The sequence below is a fragment of the Ochotona curzoniae genome, unplaced genomic scaffold (assembly GCF_017591425.1).
Source record: "Ochotona curzoniae isolate NIBS_2020 unplaced genomic scaffold, NIBS_Ocur_1.0 patch392, whole genome shotgun sequence".
NCBI lineage: Eukaryota > Metazoa > Chordata > Mammalia > Lagomorpha > Ochotonidae > Ochotona > Ochotona curzoniae.
The window spans coordinates 372,831-388,314 of NW_024466964.1; the positions used below are offsets into that span (position 1 = coordinate 372,831).

At 62.0% G+C, this 15,484-nt stretch overlaps 2 protein-coding genes across 3 annotated transcripts in view; both read right to left on the reverse strand.

The window, feature by feature from the left end:
• The window catches only part of LOC121167576 (kinesin-like protein KIF17), a 32,701-nt gene extending 25,895 nt beyond the window's left edge, over nt 1–6,806 (reverse strand). For both annotated transcript variants that reach the window (XM_040997055.1, XM_040997054.1), the window contains exons 1-3: nt 6,576–6,806; nt 2,205–2,351; nt 1,458–1,559 (exon numbers count right to left, since the gene is read on the reverse strand). In XM_040997055.1, the coding sequence (XP_040852989.1) occupies nt 1,458–1,559; nt 2,205–2,351; nt 6,576–6,806 (480 nt within the window). The remainder of the gene's footprint in view (nt 1–1,457; nt 1,560–2,204; nt 2,352–6,575) is intronic.
• A 2,258-nt stretch (nt 6,807–9,064) lies between these two features.
• Nucleotides 9,065–14,282, reverse strand: LOC121167577 (SH2 domain-containing protein 5). The gene is made up of 9 exons (XM_040997056.1): nt 14,038–14,282; nt 13,666–13,746; nt 13,293–13,367; nt 12,293–12,439; nt 11,107–11,346; nt 10,808–10,982; nt 10,388–10,496; nt 9,796–9,955; nt 9,065–9,268 (listed from the first exon to the last, which is right to left on the reverse strand). The coding sequence occupies exons 1-9, from the start codon at nt 14,122–14,124 to the stop codon at nt 9,065–9,067; spliced, it is 1,278 nt and encodes a 425-aa protein (XP_040852990.1). The 5' UTR covers nt 14,125–14,282.
• Nucleotides 14,283–15,484: the final 1,202 nt, after the last annotated feature.

Genomic DNA, 15,484 nt, shown 5'->3' on the forward strand with positions numbered 1-15,484 from the left:
CTCTGCGTTGTAAGGATTTGTCTAGCTCCTCCCTGGGCTTGGGCTGCTCAGTTGGCCGCACAGTTGTCACCCATCCCCGGGACTTACAGACCTTCCCTCACAAACCCCAGGGTGCAGGGAGCAAGGAGTGAGCTGAGCAGGACATGAATGGCCTTGAGGGTCACTGCAGAGTGGGGGACCCTCCCAGTCAGGACCCCCAGTCAGGCTCCCCAGCCCACAGCAGTGACGGGGCATGCCCTGGGGATCATGGCTAAGGTCCAGCATGGAGTCTAGCTCCCAGCCCTGTGGCCTCAGCAAACCTCCTCCTCTTTCTGAGTCTGTTCCCCTTGGGTAAAGTCGGTGTCTCCATAGCACCCTCCAAGCACTCCTTGAGGACTAAGGATTCCCCACGGAGGTGGGCTGGCCCTAGGCCACCCACAGGCCTCTGGGGGCCCTGGGGGTCTGGCCAGGCAAGCAGCGTCAGAGCTGCAGGAAACGGACAGGTCACCAGAATTCTGGCCGTGGATTTGTATCAGCACCCCTCCCCCCACCGCTGCTGGTCTATTCTTCCAGACTCACCCCACGACCAAAGCTGCTCACCAAAGTGCAGGCCAAACAACCCCAAGCAGAGCCAGCCTGGCCACTCACTGGCTGCCCAGTCCTGCCAGGTCTTTCAACCTCACTGGGGTCCCTAAGGGACCAGCCTGGTCCGCCTATGGTGACAAGAGGGAGGTAACACCACTTCCGCTGCCCCCTGCATTTGGCCACTTAGAGACCAGGGACAAACAACAGGCAGTGGGCAGTGGCCGCCCACGGAGCCAGCCCTAAGCTTGGCTGCTCTGAGCGGCCTGTGCCCCTGAGGCTCCACTCTGCAGTGCCACCCCAGCACGGCTCTCCATCCTGCTCTCAACACAGCCACCGCCACCAGAGCTGGGTCCACGCGGGACTCCTCCCCAGAGGCATAAGGTCCCACACTGAACCCTTCTATAAAATAGGGTGTGTGAGGTTCCGGATCTCCGCGACCCCTCCCCATGCTGGCAGCCTGGAGGTTTCTGTACCCCTTCCCCATGCTTGCGGTGTGGGGGTCTCAGCCACCAACCAGATGACTTAGCAGGAGGCAGGAGGATGTGCCAACAGCCGGTAGGCAGGAAGGGCTTAACAGGTGACCATTGCTATGGCCTTTTTTTCAGCACAGGGGTCTTTACAGATTCCCTGAGCACTCCTTGTGTAGCAGTTAAAGGCTAGTAGTGTAGTTAGTCAAATGACGCCTATCACCAACTCCGTGTTTGAGCAGCTGCGGGGGCACCCAGGAGACACCGTCGCCCGATGATCGGGGAGGCCCATTATACTTCCCCTGCACCATGAAATCTGACTGAGGACACTCCACAGTCCAAGTTCAAAGTCCCCACCTAGTGTGAACTGGCACGAGAGCCCCGGGGCAGGAGCAGCATCCCCCCTTCCGCCACCCCTGCACCCACCTCCAGCTTCTGCTTGGTGTCTGCCCCCAGCAGATCCCGCACGTCCTCATTGTAGATCTCCAGGTAGGAGGCCCGCACCAGGAACTTGGTGTTCTCTGCGCACTGCAGGGTTGAGAAGCACAGACAGGACTGAGCTCCAAGCCACCGGCTGCCCAGCCCGCCCTGGGCTACAGTCCTCTGCAGCCAGGGAGCGGGAGAGGCCAGGCCTCTCCAAGCTGCACTGTATCCACCTGCTATGCCCAAGGTTCCAGCCATAAGCCTCAGGGACAAGAGCAAAGTCCTCCCTGGGGTCAGGTGAGGCTCAAGCCAGCCCCAGCTCCCAGCTGCTCCCTCACAGGCCAGGTTCTGCCATTTCCCATTGGGGGACTTTCCACCCAGTGCCACCCATGGTCCCCCTACAGCCCGGGCACTGGGAAGGACTTGCCCCGGCCATCAGGGGCTCCAAGTCTCAACCCCCCCCCACCTCAGAAATGGGCTCTAAGTTACCCCCTGGTCTCGAAGCTTGGTGACCTCATTAGGCAAAGAGCTCCCCACACAGGCTTGGACAGTAGCAATGAGTTAATCCAAACAGAAGCTCAAGACAGGTCCAAGCCAGGGCCACCGGGAGTTCGGGACCAACATCACCATATCCTAGGGTGACCTTGTCTCTACCAGCTGCCCAGAAAACAGTGCTCACCCTGCAGCTGTGAGCCTGCAAGGCCAGCCCCTGACAGCACAGCCTGGCAAGCCCTCCACCCAACGCTGTACCTGCACACTCTCAAACACGTGCTCAAAGGCCCTGGGAATGATGCCCCGCTGGGAGGGCGGGTCCGGCAGGCCCTGCATAGTGAAGGACTTCCCGCTGCCCGTCTGGCCGTAGGCAAAGATGGTGCCATTGTAGCCCTCGGTGACACCCTGCGTGGGAGGAAACCCAAGTTGGTGCTCAGCAGGGGTCCAGGGCAGGGTCAAGGTGGACAGTGAGGCGCCCCCCACACTAGACTGGGACCCTCCCTGGACCTCCTGCATAACGGCCCTGGCTGCAGTAGAGACTAGTAGAGCTCGGAGAGTTGAACCCTGAGGCTCCCCTGCAGCTACCGGATAATGTACCCAGCCCAGCTCTTGCTGTGACCATTTGGGGGGTGAACCAGTGCATGGAAGATCTCTTTGCTTCTTTCACTCTGCCTTTCAAATAAATCAAATAAATCTTTAAAAAAAAAAAAAAAAAAAAACAAGCAAGCATTTAGGCTCTGCCCTGCCAGGGGTTTGCTGGGAAGGAGAGGGAGGAACTGCTTGAGGGTGATGAGCCTGCTGGGGGATGTGGCCCGGGGCATTCATGTCCCATCTGCACCTTTGGCTGTGTGCCCACGGCCAGGTGTGCCTCGGTGTGCCCATCTGTAATAAGGGCAGAGAACACCTGCTGCTGGGCCTACCACACTGAGGCACACTGCAGCAGCACCCGAGAGCAGGCACACAGGGCGCTTGCTCAGTGTCCCCCTGCACTGTGGGGGCAGGACAAGCACCACTGACACCTGTAGCAGACAATGACAGGCACTGCACACGAAGAGGTGGCCAAGAGGGCAAGGGGGCGGGGCGGGGAGGCAAGAACTCGGCAAAGTCTCCCAGGGCCATCAGGAACCAAAAGGGAGGTATGGGTTCCCACAGGGCTGCAGGCACAAGACTCATGCCAGGCCGCATGGGAGCTGAGCGTGGATGGAGAGGTGGGAGCTGAGAGCAGGTGCAGGGAAGGATGGAGAGAGGACAAGGCTGCCAAACAAAATGCAGGCGAAACAGCCCATCTCCTGGACTTTCTTTACTTAGCCAGCATCTGTCCACCCGCCGTACACACAGAGCACATGAGGTCACAGATTCTAGAACTTACCATGGAACAGAGTGTTGGAATGTGGACCTGGAGGGCTGCTGCCACGCCTCGGGGCCCGTATGACACCCCAGGACCATCATGTGGACAGAGTGGGGTGTGGCCATCTCAAGGGGACTAAGGTCAGTGTTCCCAGCTGCCCACAAGATAGGTAAGCATGCACTCCCTCCCGCGGAAGCTGGGACTCGGGAGTGGACACCTGCAGGGCAGGAGCAGGAGACCACCTGCCCACGAGCACACTTCTAAAGCCCTGTGGCCAGAGCAGGCGCACTGGAGGCTCAGGAGCCTCATCCCCGGAACCTCGTGTGGCCCTGACACTCAGCTGGAGGAGTGGCAGTGCCAGGCTGCCCCACCCACTGAAGCAGTCCCCAGCCCCCACTAGGGAGCACCCATGTGACTAAGGAACTGAACTTCCAATTAATTTAGATTTAGAGCCACAGTTTCACCGCTGTGTTAACGTGTTTAATTCAGCTGAAGGGCCCAGAGGGAGAGGGAGTCAGACATCAGACAAGTTCCCATCCACTGGTTCACTCTAGGATCCAGAAACTCAACAAGGATGGCCGGCACCTGCTCCTTTCAGAATGCACATCAGCAGACAGTGGAACAGGAAGGGGAGCAGACACCGGTGACCCCAAGCAGCTCCCTTACTGCTACACCAAACGCCCACTTCCAATTCAACTGCTGGGACATTAGCATAAAACATAGGCTGGATTTTACATAGTATGAAGAAAGGATGTAAGAGATTTCACTAATATTATGCAATGAAAATAATACCCATTTGCATCTCAGGGAAGCAATATGTTGTTAATATGAGCTGAAATATTTGAATCTGTTTCCTTTTGCTTCACAAAATGTGGCTCACTTGGTATTCATACAGAAAGACTTGGCTCAAGAGCTGTGCCAGGCACATGGCAGCTGCTAGCCACAGGGGTTAAATTTGATCTTACAGAAACCAAAACTTCCAGTTAAATTAGCATTCAGAGGGCCATCACCACGGCACAGTGCGTTAAACTGCCACTTGCAGTGTCAGTTCAAAGTCCCGGCTGCTCCACTTCCTAACCAGCTTCCTGAGAACTTGGCCTGGGAAGGCAACAGCCGATGGCCCAAGCACCTGCACCCCTCCCACTCATGTAGGAGACACGGGTGGATCTCCAGGCTCCTGGCTTCAGCCTGGCTCAGTCCCGGCAGTTGGGGCTATTTGGGGAGTTGAATCAGAGAATGGAGGAAATCTTTTTCTCCCCGCCACCCACCCCAACTTCCCTCTCTCCTTCCTTCTCTGTCCCTCTGCTTGCAAATAAACAAATTAAAAAAAAAATTAAAATCCAGCCCCCCGGTGGCACTCAGTGGCATCTCACTTGCGCCATGTGGTTCATGGCTATCATAGGACAGTGCAGCCACTGAGCGCGACCACTGTCACAGAAGGTCCCTCGGCTCAGCTCCAGATCTCCAGACCTAGCGTTCCTCCACCCACGGTCTGCCACAGCTCTGCAGTTAGGGACCAAACAGTTTCCGGGAGATCAAGGGTTAACCAACTCTTTAACTCGGGGCTGTCCTGGGACTGGGCTCCGTGAGCTGACCAGGTAGTGATGGGGAGATGGATCAGCTGGAATGAGGGTCCTGGGTGGGCAGCTTCCAGGACAGGTGACACGTCACCCAGTGACAAGGTCAGGACGGGAGCCTCTATCTGAAGGAAGGGAGGAGCACGCAGGACCCAGAGGGACTGTCCTGGGCAGAAGTTGTCCAGGCTGTCACGGGACCCCGGAGCCACCAAGACTGCCAGCCTGGCCTGCCCAGCGCCACTGCTTCTAGGCTGTAACGTGCTTGCTGGCTGCCCTTCTAACAGGAGGCAGCCGGACGGGGCAGGGGATGCTGGCGCCAGGCTCAGCACCAGCCCTAATTCCTTCTGCAATTCTCCAGTCTTCAGGGTCCCCAGCTCTTCTGAAGACCAAACCCGCCCGCCCGCCTCCAGCCTGGTTCCACCCAGAGGACCGCTCTCAGAACTGGCTGACTCCACTCAGCCTTCAGATCACAGCCTCTGTGACACCTCTTCCAGGAAGTCCTCCTGCTCCTCCCATCCACGCCTCTCTCCACCTATATCCAGGCTTGGGAGCATCCCTGTGTTGCCAAAGCCTCCAGGTTTCCCCTGCTGACTCATCCCCCTGGATCCCAACTGTTGGCTTTGCTGCTGCTCCTCACTAACTTGCTAAGAACAGAGACGCTGCCCCTTGCCCATGAGCTGCAGGAGGGACCTGAAGGGCTGTCCTGTCTGCCTCCCTCTATGGGCTGGGGCTGCCAGGGCCCCCACAAATGGCTGGCCCAGGGCCATGCTCCAGGCCGAGGAGGGGACCCAAGCTCCCACAAGGCAGAAGGGGCTGCTTTGGGAAGCTTGAGCACCTGTCGGGGCAGATGTGCTGGGGAGAGCTGGTGCTGCTTTGGTGGCCTTTGAGGATCCAATAGGGAACAAGAACTGGGTCAGGTGACCCCCTGGGACCCTTCCAGTTGGAGAGTGGAGTCAAGGCACAACCTTGCTAAGTCTCAAAGCCTGGAGGGAGCTGGCCCTCATGCCTGGGGCATCATCTCTGGCTGGGGGAGCTTCGGACCATATCAGCTCATTCCAGGCTTGGACTGACTCTTGGCACAAGAGATGGGGACCCAAGGGAACTGCTGCAGGCAACACCAGCATTCCGTGTCTGAGCGCTGGTCCTGACCTGTCCTGGCTACTCCACTGGAGCAAACCATGTCCCCTACCCTCTCTCTTTCAAATACCTGAGCCAGTGTTTAACAGAGGATAGCGTAGGAAACAGATTAGCTCCAGCCAAGCTCACTGGGAGAGCCTGGCCACGCTGTCCCCAGGAGTGAGACCCCAGGGTCCTTGCAGCAAGAGGCAGAGCCGTGTTCACAACCTCGGGGCTGCCCCCAAGCTAGGGCCAGGGCCACCAGGAGCCAGCTGCACTCACACCACAGTGAACTCCATGAACTCCACTCACGTGGAGAGTGGCAAAGGCGAGGCTGGCCTGGGGCGGGGGGGGGGGACACAGGAGGCTGGACAGAAAGCATTCGGGGCTTCCAGGGATCCCACGAGGGGGTACCCGTCGCGGGGGGCGGGGGGGTTCTCAGCAGGAGCAAGAAGGGGCACTGGGCACAGCGGAGTCCAGGACGCCATCTCCTGTCTGCACAGACGTCGGCTGCTGTCCACCTGCGCCAGCTCTCCCCGCCCCCCGCCCAGCCCGCGCGCCTGGGGGCAGGGCCGTCCCTAGGCGCACCTCCACCAGCGGGTAGGCGATCTCGTTGTAGATCTGCTCGGTGACGTGGTCCGTGTGGTAGGCGCCGTCGAAGGTGAACTGCTTGGGGGGCTCGTCGGCGGCGCCCGGGTTCTGGATGAAGCACTGGCCGCGCGCGCAGTCCACCGTCACCACAGGCTGGCAGTGCAGCTCCCGCTCGCGCAGGTTCATGGGCCGGCAGCGCACGACCACCTTCACCGCCTCCGCGGCCATGGCGCGGCCGGCGCCCGCGGGGGGCAGGGGCTCGCGGCGGGGACGGATCCGCGGCGGGAGGGGCGGGCTCGTCGGGGGGCGCCCCCGGAGGAGGGGGCGCTCGGGACACTCACAGGGCCCAAGCCGGCACGGCCGCCGCCTTCTCCAGCGCCCGGGCTCGCCCGTGCCTGGGCCTGGGCCCCGGCGGGGAAAGGGGGTGCGGGGGTGGGGTGGGGGGATCCGCGCTGCAGGCGCCGCCGCAGGACCCGAGCCCCGGAGCCGCCGGCTCGCGCGCGCGCGCACACCGCCAAGGCGTTCGCGGTTGCCGGGCAACGGCCGTGGCGTCACAGGGGGATGCAGCGCGAACCCCACGTTCTCCAGGGCCGGAGCCCCCGCGTCCGTCACCCGCCGAAGCGGTCCAGGTCCAGCAGCTGACTCGAGGATGCCCTGCCATGACGGGACCCGCAGGCTGGACTCCACTTCCTTTCCCAGACACTGAGAGTGCCCGCTGTCCTTTACCGACAGCTCAGCTCTGGTGTGCGTCGGTGCAGGGGGCGGCAGCCTGGAGCCCGAGCCCTCCCTCCCCAGCTGTCACCTCGTTTTTCCTAAACCTCATGATTTTTCAAAGCTTTAGGAGTCGAACCCTTTGGGCAGGCAGAGGCAGTCTGGCCCAGCCCTAGGGGCCGGCCAGGGGAGCCTCTGGACGACTCCCGCAGAAAACCAGGGTGAACTCAGTGCCTCCTGCAACCCGCAGCCCAGCAGAGGAGACTGTCCCCGGAAGCCAACATCCTACAAAGCGGTTAGCGCGCCGCGGACCCAGCACACCTGGACCGGCAGAGGGCGGCTCGCACTCCCACTCCTGGAGAGCCGCCACGGGCAGCCTGGGACCAAGCTGAAACATCAAGGCTGAGCATGAGGCCCGTCCGGGAGGAAGGGGAGGCCGTGGCGGCCACCTAGGCTGTGCCAAGGCCCTGTGGCATGTCACAGGAGCAGAGAGCAAGCTCCAGTAGCCAGCGCTCAAGGCACCAAGCATTGTTCCTACAGCACCTTCCCCTGAAGGTGTGAAGGAGTCGGACCTGGCTGATCACACCCCCTACCCAATTCCTTCCGGAGATCCTGAGCCCAGCCCATTCAGCACCAAGCGGCCAGACAGAGGCCCCACCTTTCAAAGGAGCCTGTATCTGAAGAGGGGAGGAAATGCACTTTATTTGTGTCCACACAGCTGAGCTGCCCACGTGGCGTAGGCTGGAAAACACACACACACAGAGCTGTGCTCTGATGTTAGGACATTGAGAAGTCAGCACCTGTGGGCCAAAATGCTTGCCCTAGGTGTAACTTCTAACCAATAAACGTTGCCAGGATGCCGGCCGGGCACCTGGCCCCAGACCTTGCCAGCATGCAGTCAGACCCATGCCTCCCACAGGGGTGCCTGGGCCAACTCCAATATTTCATGGACCGTCTTCCCAGGCACAGGAAAGCGCAAAACCCTCTCCCTGCTAGAGGAATGTGAGGCTGCAGAGGGAGGGAAGGGGGACAGGGTGTCCTCCACTGCCCATGCCCAGGGATGGGAGGAGTTGCAGCTGAGATGCTGGGAGAGGGGCCCAGCTGCCCACTCCCATTTGACACGGATCAGGATGGCCTGCCCCAACAGAGGACACCCCAGTGGACAGCTCCCTTGTGTTACTAGATTGATGAGACAGTGACAAGGCCACTGGCCAGGACTGTCCTGAGCGGAGCTGGGAGTGGTGGCCGTCTCTGCCACCCAAGGGTGACAACCTGTTGCTTGCGAGCGTGGCGGGGCCTCTGCCTCGGGAACAGGTATTCCGTAACTTCACCAGCACACCCGTGCTGGCCTGCCAAGTCCACTCAAAGCAGAAAGGGGGGTAACCTAGATTTGTCAGTCGTCAGCAGGACCACTACCTAGACCCATCTCATGGGGCTGGCCTGGTGAGCTGAGCTGAGACCTGACAGCCATGCCAGCCACAAACCAACTGGGTTAGGCATGGGTCGGCCTATGCCTCTCTGACAGCGGGGTGAGCTGGGAAGGAAACCCCAGTCAGGGCTCCCGACCCATCCTGGCAAGCTCCTGTGCCAGGAGTCAAGCAGTACGCCAGAGGCAACAAGATGACAAAGCCCCCAGACTGCGGGCTGTGAAGCGACAGAAGACCCACGCGAGGGACACAGCAACCAGAGGACCCGCTGGCCAGTGTAGATGAGAAGGGCAGAAGGCTGCGGAGCTTGCAGTCCGAATGAGGTGCAGCCCTGGACCCCGTGGCCTCCTAGCCCAGGCCCTGCAGCTCCGCCTCCGATTTTGCATGGCTGAGGGGCCGGAGAGTCCGAGGCGGCCTGCCCTCATGGCCCGAGTCTTGTTCCTCGTAGGTGGGGTTCAGGCGGCCCATGTCCAGGGGGCAGAAGAGGCTGCGCTCGGCACCTGAGTGGCTCTCCACCAGGGCCTCCAGGCTGGGGAAGTCGGCCGGCAGGTGCTGGCAAAGGAAGGGGCTTCAGCATGGGGGGCCCTTCCTGTGGCTTGCACCCAGCGCCAGCATCCTAGGGCTCAGGTGACATGTGCTATCGCGGAAGGGCCACAGACCACTTCCTCTCGCCCTCACTACCTGACCACTCCAGCCTGACCCTGGCTGACACCCAAAGGGAGACTCAGGTTGTGTGGGCTTAGGCAAGGTCATGCCCCTCCATGTGGGTTCCTGCTTGGCTACCCACCGGCTAGGGTATGGGGAAGCAGGATTTCTAAGAGCCAGGATCCCAGCAGAAATGTGAAGTGTCACTCAGTCCAGCTCTATCAGGGTGCCCTCGGGGAGCACCCTCTAGATTGGGGACCCTCAGTGACCACGAACCCTCCAACTTTTCCTCCAAGAGCGCTTTGCTCGGGCCTGGACCAATGAGGAAGGATCAGGAGCAGGGTAAGGGAGGCGAGATAAGGGGCAGGGCCAGCTTGAGCTGTGATGAGGGTGAAGCCACCAGTGGGGCGGAGCCAGGCCCCTCCTGCACTCACCTCCAGGCAGTAGCGGCCCACGTGGTTGCGGAAGATCTGGTGCGGCACCACGCCGCACTGTGTCCGCACCGACAGGCACCACTGGCCGCTGGTGCCTGGCTCTGGCCACAGCAGGAAGGCTCCAAGCACATCTCTCCGCAGCAGGGCCAGGGCACTGGGCCTGGGGGATGGAGGGCAGGAGAGGCTGTGGGCAGGATCCCTAGTCTGGGGCAGCCTTGGCCAGTCCCCCTGAGCAATGGACAGGCCCTGGGCTTGGAATGGCACTGGGGTTAACTGTTGTTCTTTGTTGCTAGCCTCAGGACCCCAACAGGAGAAGGAGGGAGCCATGAAGCAGGTCAGCAGCTGGCCATGTTCCCAGGGTCCCTCACTGGAGCTCCCCACAGCCCTGCCACCAAGGAGGTCTTCTCATTATCTCATCTCACATTTAAGAAGACTCAGGGGGCCCAAGGTCCGCGGAGCTGGGGAGCTCTGTCTGTGCACAGAGATGGGCCTGGTAAGAGTGCCAGGGGGAGGGGAGAGTCCACCCTCTCACCCTATGCCCACAATAGAACTAAGCATCAGGCCAGGCCAAACCTACGCCCCTCCCCCAAACCTGGAGACGCCGGCGAAGGCCCAGATGTTCTCCGTCAAGCTGCCTTCGCTTTCCACCAGGCACGAGGAGCCTCCAGGACCCCGGGGCCATGCCTCCCACGCAGCAGGAACTGTGGAGACCCCATTCAGGGTCAGAGGAAACAGGGCCTCCCACTTCCTATGCTAGGCGTGCCCTCCATGCAGGTCCCAGCATGCTAGATGGGTCTCCTCCCAGCCCTGCCTCGCGGGCACACCAAGCTGAACAGTGGCACCTGTGCAAGCCCCAGGCACTCAGACTGGGCTGTCTGTGCACCTGCATACACAGGTATGGCACTTCCACACTTGCACAGAGGCACCAGTCTTGAGGTGCAGCCACTGCCCTGCAGATCAACCCTTGCTGGCCATGCCCTGCGATGGGCACCAGTGCACCAGGGCGACTCACAGGCTTCACGTGCCGACAGCTGCAGTTGAGCCTCGTGCGTGCAGGCCCGGTAGGCCCCGGAGCGGATCACCTTGCTACGGATGGCCTTCTTGCGGACCAGCGTTGGGGAGCAATAGGGATTCCCCAGGCGGCCGTGGCGGGCGCCCCCTCGGCCCTCCGACTCTGACAGCTCCTTCTAGGGCACCCAGGGAGAGGCTGTGGGAAGGCAGACTCGGCCCCAGCTACTGGGGTGCAGCCCCCAACCCTCCCCCAGTTCTCTTCCCTCCTCCTGCCCATCCCTGGCTGGGGGCACTGCATACCCCACTGCCCACCGGCCCCTCTGCTGGCAGCCGCCGGAAGGAGACCAAGGCGTGGACGTTCTGTGAGAGCTGATCCCGACCGAAGGGCTCCCGCACCAGGGCCGGTGGGCCCCCTGCGGGCTTTCGGGGCTCATCCCATGTGGGGGCCTGGCAGGGCTCAGGTCGTGCCCTCTCCTCAGGGTGCTGCAGGAGGTAGGCGAGCTGGAAGGAGCGGCAGAGTAGCAGGTGCAGGATGTGGATCTAGGGCAGGCAGAGGCAGCTGCCGTCGGATGGGGCACCCGGTTATCACCACAGTCGTGTACAGCCCCTCAACCAGGAGTGCCCTGTCTCACTGGGCCCCAGAACCTCACCACCAGGCTCCCGCCCCAGCCTCCCTCCCTCAGCAGGAACAGGGACAGCTGCCCCTAGAGAGGGTGCCAAGAGTCCAGGCCCTGGAGTCTGGCCCCGGGTTCCAATCCTGGCCCCATTTCTCAGGAACACCTGGGTGACCATGGCCTTCTCCATGATCCTTTGAGGAGTTCATGAAGAGGCCAAGCAGAGGCTCCGGACTTGTGTGCTGACTGCAAGACATGCCACACACTGGAAGACCAAGCACCAGGTCGCGAGCAGAGGTCAGCCTGGATCCAGCATGGGGCTGGACGCACACGGCAGCAGTGAGCAACAGCCTCAGCGCCTGTCTGCCGACCCTGGGGTCCCGGGGCTCTGCAGCTGTCTCGCCTTGAGCTTCTCAGATGGCTCTGTCCTCACCACCCCAGTGGAGCGCACGCAGCCCAGCCTGGTCCAGCCTCTGCTCTCCAAGAACTCAGACAACCGCCATTAGGGACAAATAGATAGAGGGTTGGGGATGAGGAGGGCGCCGCAGGAGCCTCGGGAACACGGAGGCTGAGCCTCAAGCACAGAGGAGAGACAGGGCAGAGGCCACGGCACAGGCAGAGGCCACGGCACGAGCAGAGGCCTGGTGCTGGCTGCACTCCTCAAAGCCAAGGACAGGCTCTGGCCTACAGGCTGCCAGGGGCCACTGAGGCCACGGACCTGCTCTCCAGAGCCTCCAAGGTGACAATGTGGACAGGGGCTCTGTGCCTGCAGGCGGCCAAGACGGAAAGGCCACCTGATGTCTGGCCCATCCCCTTCTCCATCCTCAGCAGGACCTCCCCACCCCCACCCACCCGCCTTATGGCCCAGGCACCTCTCCTGGCTGCCTGCCCACGAAGAGGTGGCAGAACAGCTTGCTGGCCGGGCTCCGTGGGTTCCGCGCGATGAAGGCAAATTGGCAGTCAGCTGGGCACCAGGTGGAGTAGAGGATGCGCCTCAGGGCATGCGCCATCAGAAGCACCTACGGGTCGGGGGTCGGGGTGCTCATGGCCTCCATCAGGCCAGCTCCAGCCACCTGGCTCCTGCTAGCCCCCCTACACCCCTCAGGTGGCCGTGGCCTTGGGATGTGCCAGCCTGTGGGTGGGATTGTGACCCAAAGGCAGAGCTTGCACAGATTACTGGGTCAGAGACAGGCAGTAGTGCAGGCCCGGGCTTGCAGCCTGGGCTCTGAGGCACATGCCAAGGGTTCAAGTCCTAGCCCTGCCACAGCTCCTCCACATGCCTTGGTGTGACATGGCTCAAGTAAGGAGACACTAGTCCCTCTCAAACAGGTGGTGGTTGACACCTCATGCCAGCAGCTCAGTGCTTGATGCCAAAGCCCATGACATGCCTGGACCTTAGGTGATGGAGGCCCACAGTCACGGGGAGCACAGCACGGTATGACCCATGGTCAGGGTCCATTCTGTACCAGGAGAAAGAGTGGGCCGTCTCCAGCCCCGGGGGGGTGCCAGGCAGAGGAACGGGCATCTCCAGCCCTGGGGGGTGCCAGGCAGAGGAACGGGGCATCTCCAGCCCCGGGGGGGTGCCAGGCAGAGGAACGGGGCATCTCCAGCCCTGGGGGGTGCCAGGCAGAGGAACAGGGCATCTCCAGCCCCGGGGGGTGCCAGGCAGAGGAACAGGGCATCTCCAGCCCCGGGGGGTGCCAGGCAGAGGAACGGGGCATCTCCAGCTCCAGGCTCCCAGGCAGCCTGGCCTGCTCCTCAGCAGGGCTGGGGGAGAACCTCCCTGAACCCGCCCCCCACAAGCACCCCAGGAGGCAGGGCTGAGGACAGCCCTGGGGTAGATGCCCCACTCGGAGCCCCTGAAACTCCTACCTCTCCCTCCCCACTGTAGATCTTGAGTCCCTGGAGGCTGAACTTGAGGATGACAGCCCGGCGGCGGGGACAGTCCTGGGTGGAGAGTCGGCAGGAGTAGCGTCACCTCTCCATCCCAGCCTCGGGGCACCGTGAACCCGCTGTGCCACCCCCAGGGGCCAGGGAAGAGTGGTGGCTCCTCGCTCACCATCCCCATCGAGGCCACACTGTGAGAATCTCCCGTGATCTCCCAGCCGTGGGGCCCTGCACAGCCCCGAGGGAGGGGGTCCCGGGCCAAAGGAGCCATGTTCCCTGGGGACAGCTGGCCTCCGAAGGGGCTCATCCTCCCGCCAGGTCGTGGCCCCCACGGGGGACACCCCCCCAGCGCCTCCACCTTCAGCAGCCACAGCTGTTGCTGCACCAGCCACACGCTCTCCTGGGTGTCCAGGTCGTCCACAGGGAAGGAGCCCACGTACTGTTCAGTGGTGGTGTGGCAGGGAGCAAGGAAGGTGGCAGGGGTCAGACCCAAGGCCCCTGGCCACCCTTCTCCAGATCCCCCTGACCCAGACATACTCTGCTCAGTCAGGCAAGCTGTGGGCTCTGCCATGTCCCTGCGGATCCCCTCCCTCACCTGTACACACCCCCCCCCCACTCCAAAGCCACTGGGGGAAGGGAGACACGGAAGTAGTTCCTTGACCCTCAGCCTCCCCTACCCAGACAGGGCCACCCACAAGCCAGAGCACCCAGGCTGGGCAGCCCCACCCACCTGGGCAAACTTGGTGATGCACCTGGGCCGGTACAGGGCAGGCCCGCAGTCAGAGGCCCTCCGGCCCCCTGCCCCCGCCCGCTGCATGGCCTTGGGATGCCCAGCTTCAAGATTGCCGTGATTGAAAGCTGACTGAAAGCTGTAGGGGGCGAGGGGGGAAGGGGAGGAGTCGGTTCCAGGCAGGGGAGCCGAGCAGCTCCTGCCGAGGCCCCAGGAGCTCCTCTGCTCCTTCCCAGTCCTTTGCCAACTCATCCAACAATCCCCCCAGGCCACAGGCGCTGGGGACACAGACTAGCAGACAGTGATCTTTCTATTTCACACCACGATGAGGAGAGAGACACCAAATTACACACCTCGCGATATGACAGGCTGCGCCGGCCCGGCCCTGCCAGGAGCGGAGCTGAGCACAGGCCACCGCTCACTTTGTTCAGCAACTCCAACCCCCAGAGAGCTGAGAGCCTAAAGCCTCACGGCCTCTGTTCCCAGCAGGGGGAGCGGGGTGGGGGTGCAGACTGTAGGCACCACCTGCCTGGGAAGGCGTCAGAGGGGTGTGAGGGCCTCGGGCATGGCCTGTACAGGCAGACGCCAGGTGGGCAGCTGGGCCGAGGCAGAGCCGCCCTATGGCAGTGGCAGTCTGACCTGGTACGCAATCAGTCTTCAATGCCAAACTGGGGAGCTCTGCTTTGTGGGCAGTGGAGAGCCAAGGCAGGTTCTGGGGTAGGGCAGCCCATGGGGTGGCCATGAGCCAGCTGGGAGAGCTAAGGCTGGGAGCCTGATTCAGGCACCCTGGCTTATTTGGCGTGGCCTGGCCCCCCGGCCCTACCCAGAACCCAATGCAGACCATAAAATCCGAACCCATGTGAACTTACAGTTACCCAGCATCCGGGTAAGGAGAAGGTGGTCAATCACACACACCCGCTTGTGGGCAGAGAAGCGGCCTCCGTTAGCATCCTCCAGCCACCCCAGCACTGAGCCAGGGCAGGGCAACCCATGTGCTCACACCAGTCAGAGGGGCACAGTGCCTCTTCCCAGCAAGCCCAGGACTCAGCCCCCCAGTGTCTTCCCAGGTCCCCTTAGCTGTGTCTGACAGGGACCCTCCACGACACTAGCTGGCCTGGGAGCTTGTGCAGGTGCATGAGCCTTCTAAAGAGCCGCAGCTGCTTGAGGTCTTGGCAGCCAGGGTCACAGGTGGGAACTACGCTGCACAGTGACAGCAAGCGCTCTGGGGTCCCTCCCAGCCCAAGACCTCCCCCTGCTCTCTGGCACCTCTGCTGCAGATCCCAGTGTGCCCCCCTCCTTTTGAACTGGTTAGCTGTGCAGCTGGCACAAAAGGGGCTTAGAGGCTCCCCCTAGCTTGAAGTCGCATCTGGGGGCTGGGATGGACGTAAGAGTCCAAGAGCAGAGAACAAGGGAGAGAACTCAGGACATGGGGTGGTGGGCAGGGAGG

Excerpts from the sequence above, each read along its gene's own strand:
- LOC121167577 (XM_040997056.1), bottom strand. The coding sequence starts at position 14,124 with ATGCAGCGGGCGGGGGCAGGGGGCCGGAGGGCCTCTGACTGCGGGCCT. Across the intron at positions 13,747-14,037 it reads GCATCACCAAGTTTGCCCAG|TACGTGGGCTCCTTCCCTGT; the intron begins GTGGGTGGGGCT and ends ACCACTGAACAG. Across the intron at positions 11,347-12,292 it reads TGGGCAGGCAGCCAGGAGAG|ATCCACATCCTGCACCTGCT; the intron begins GTGCCTGGGCCA and ends TGCCTGCCCTAG.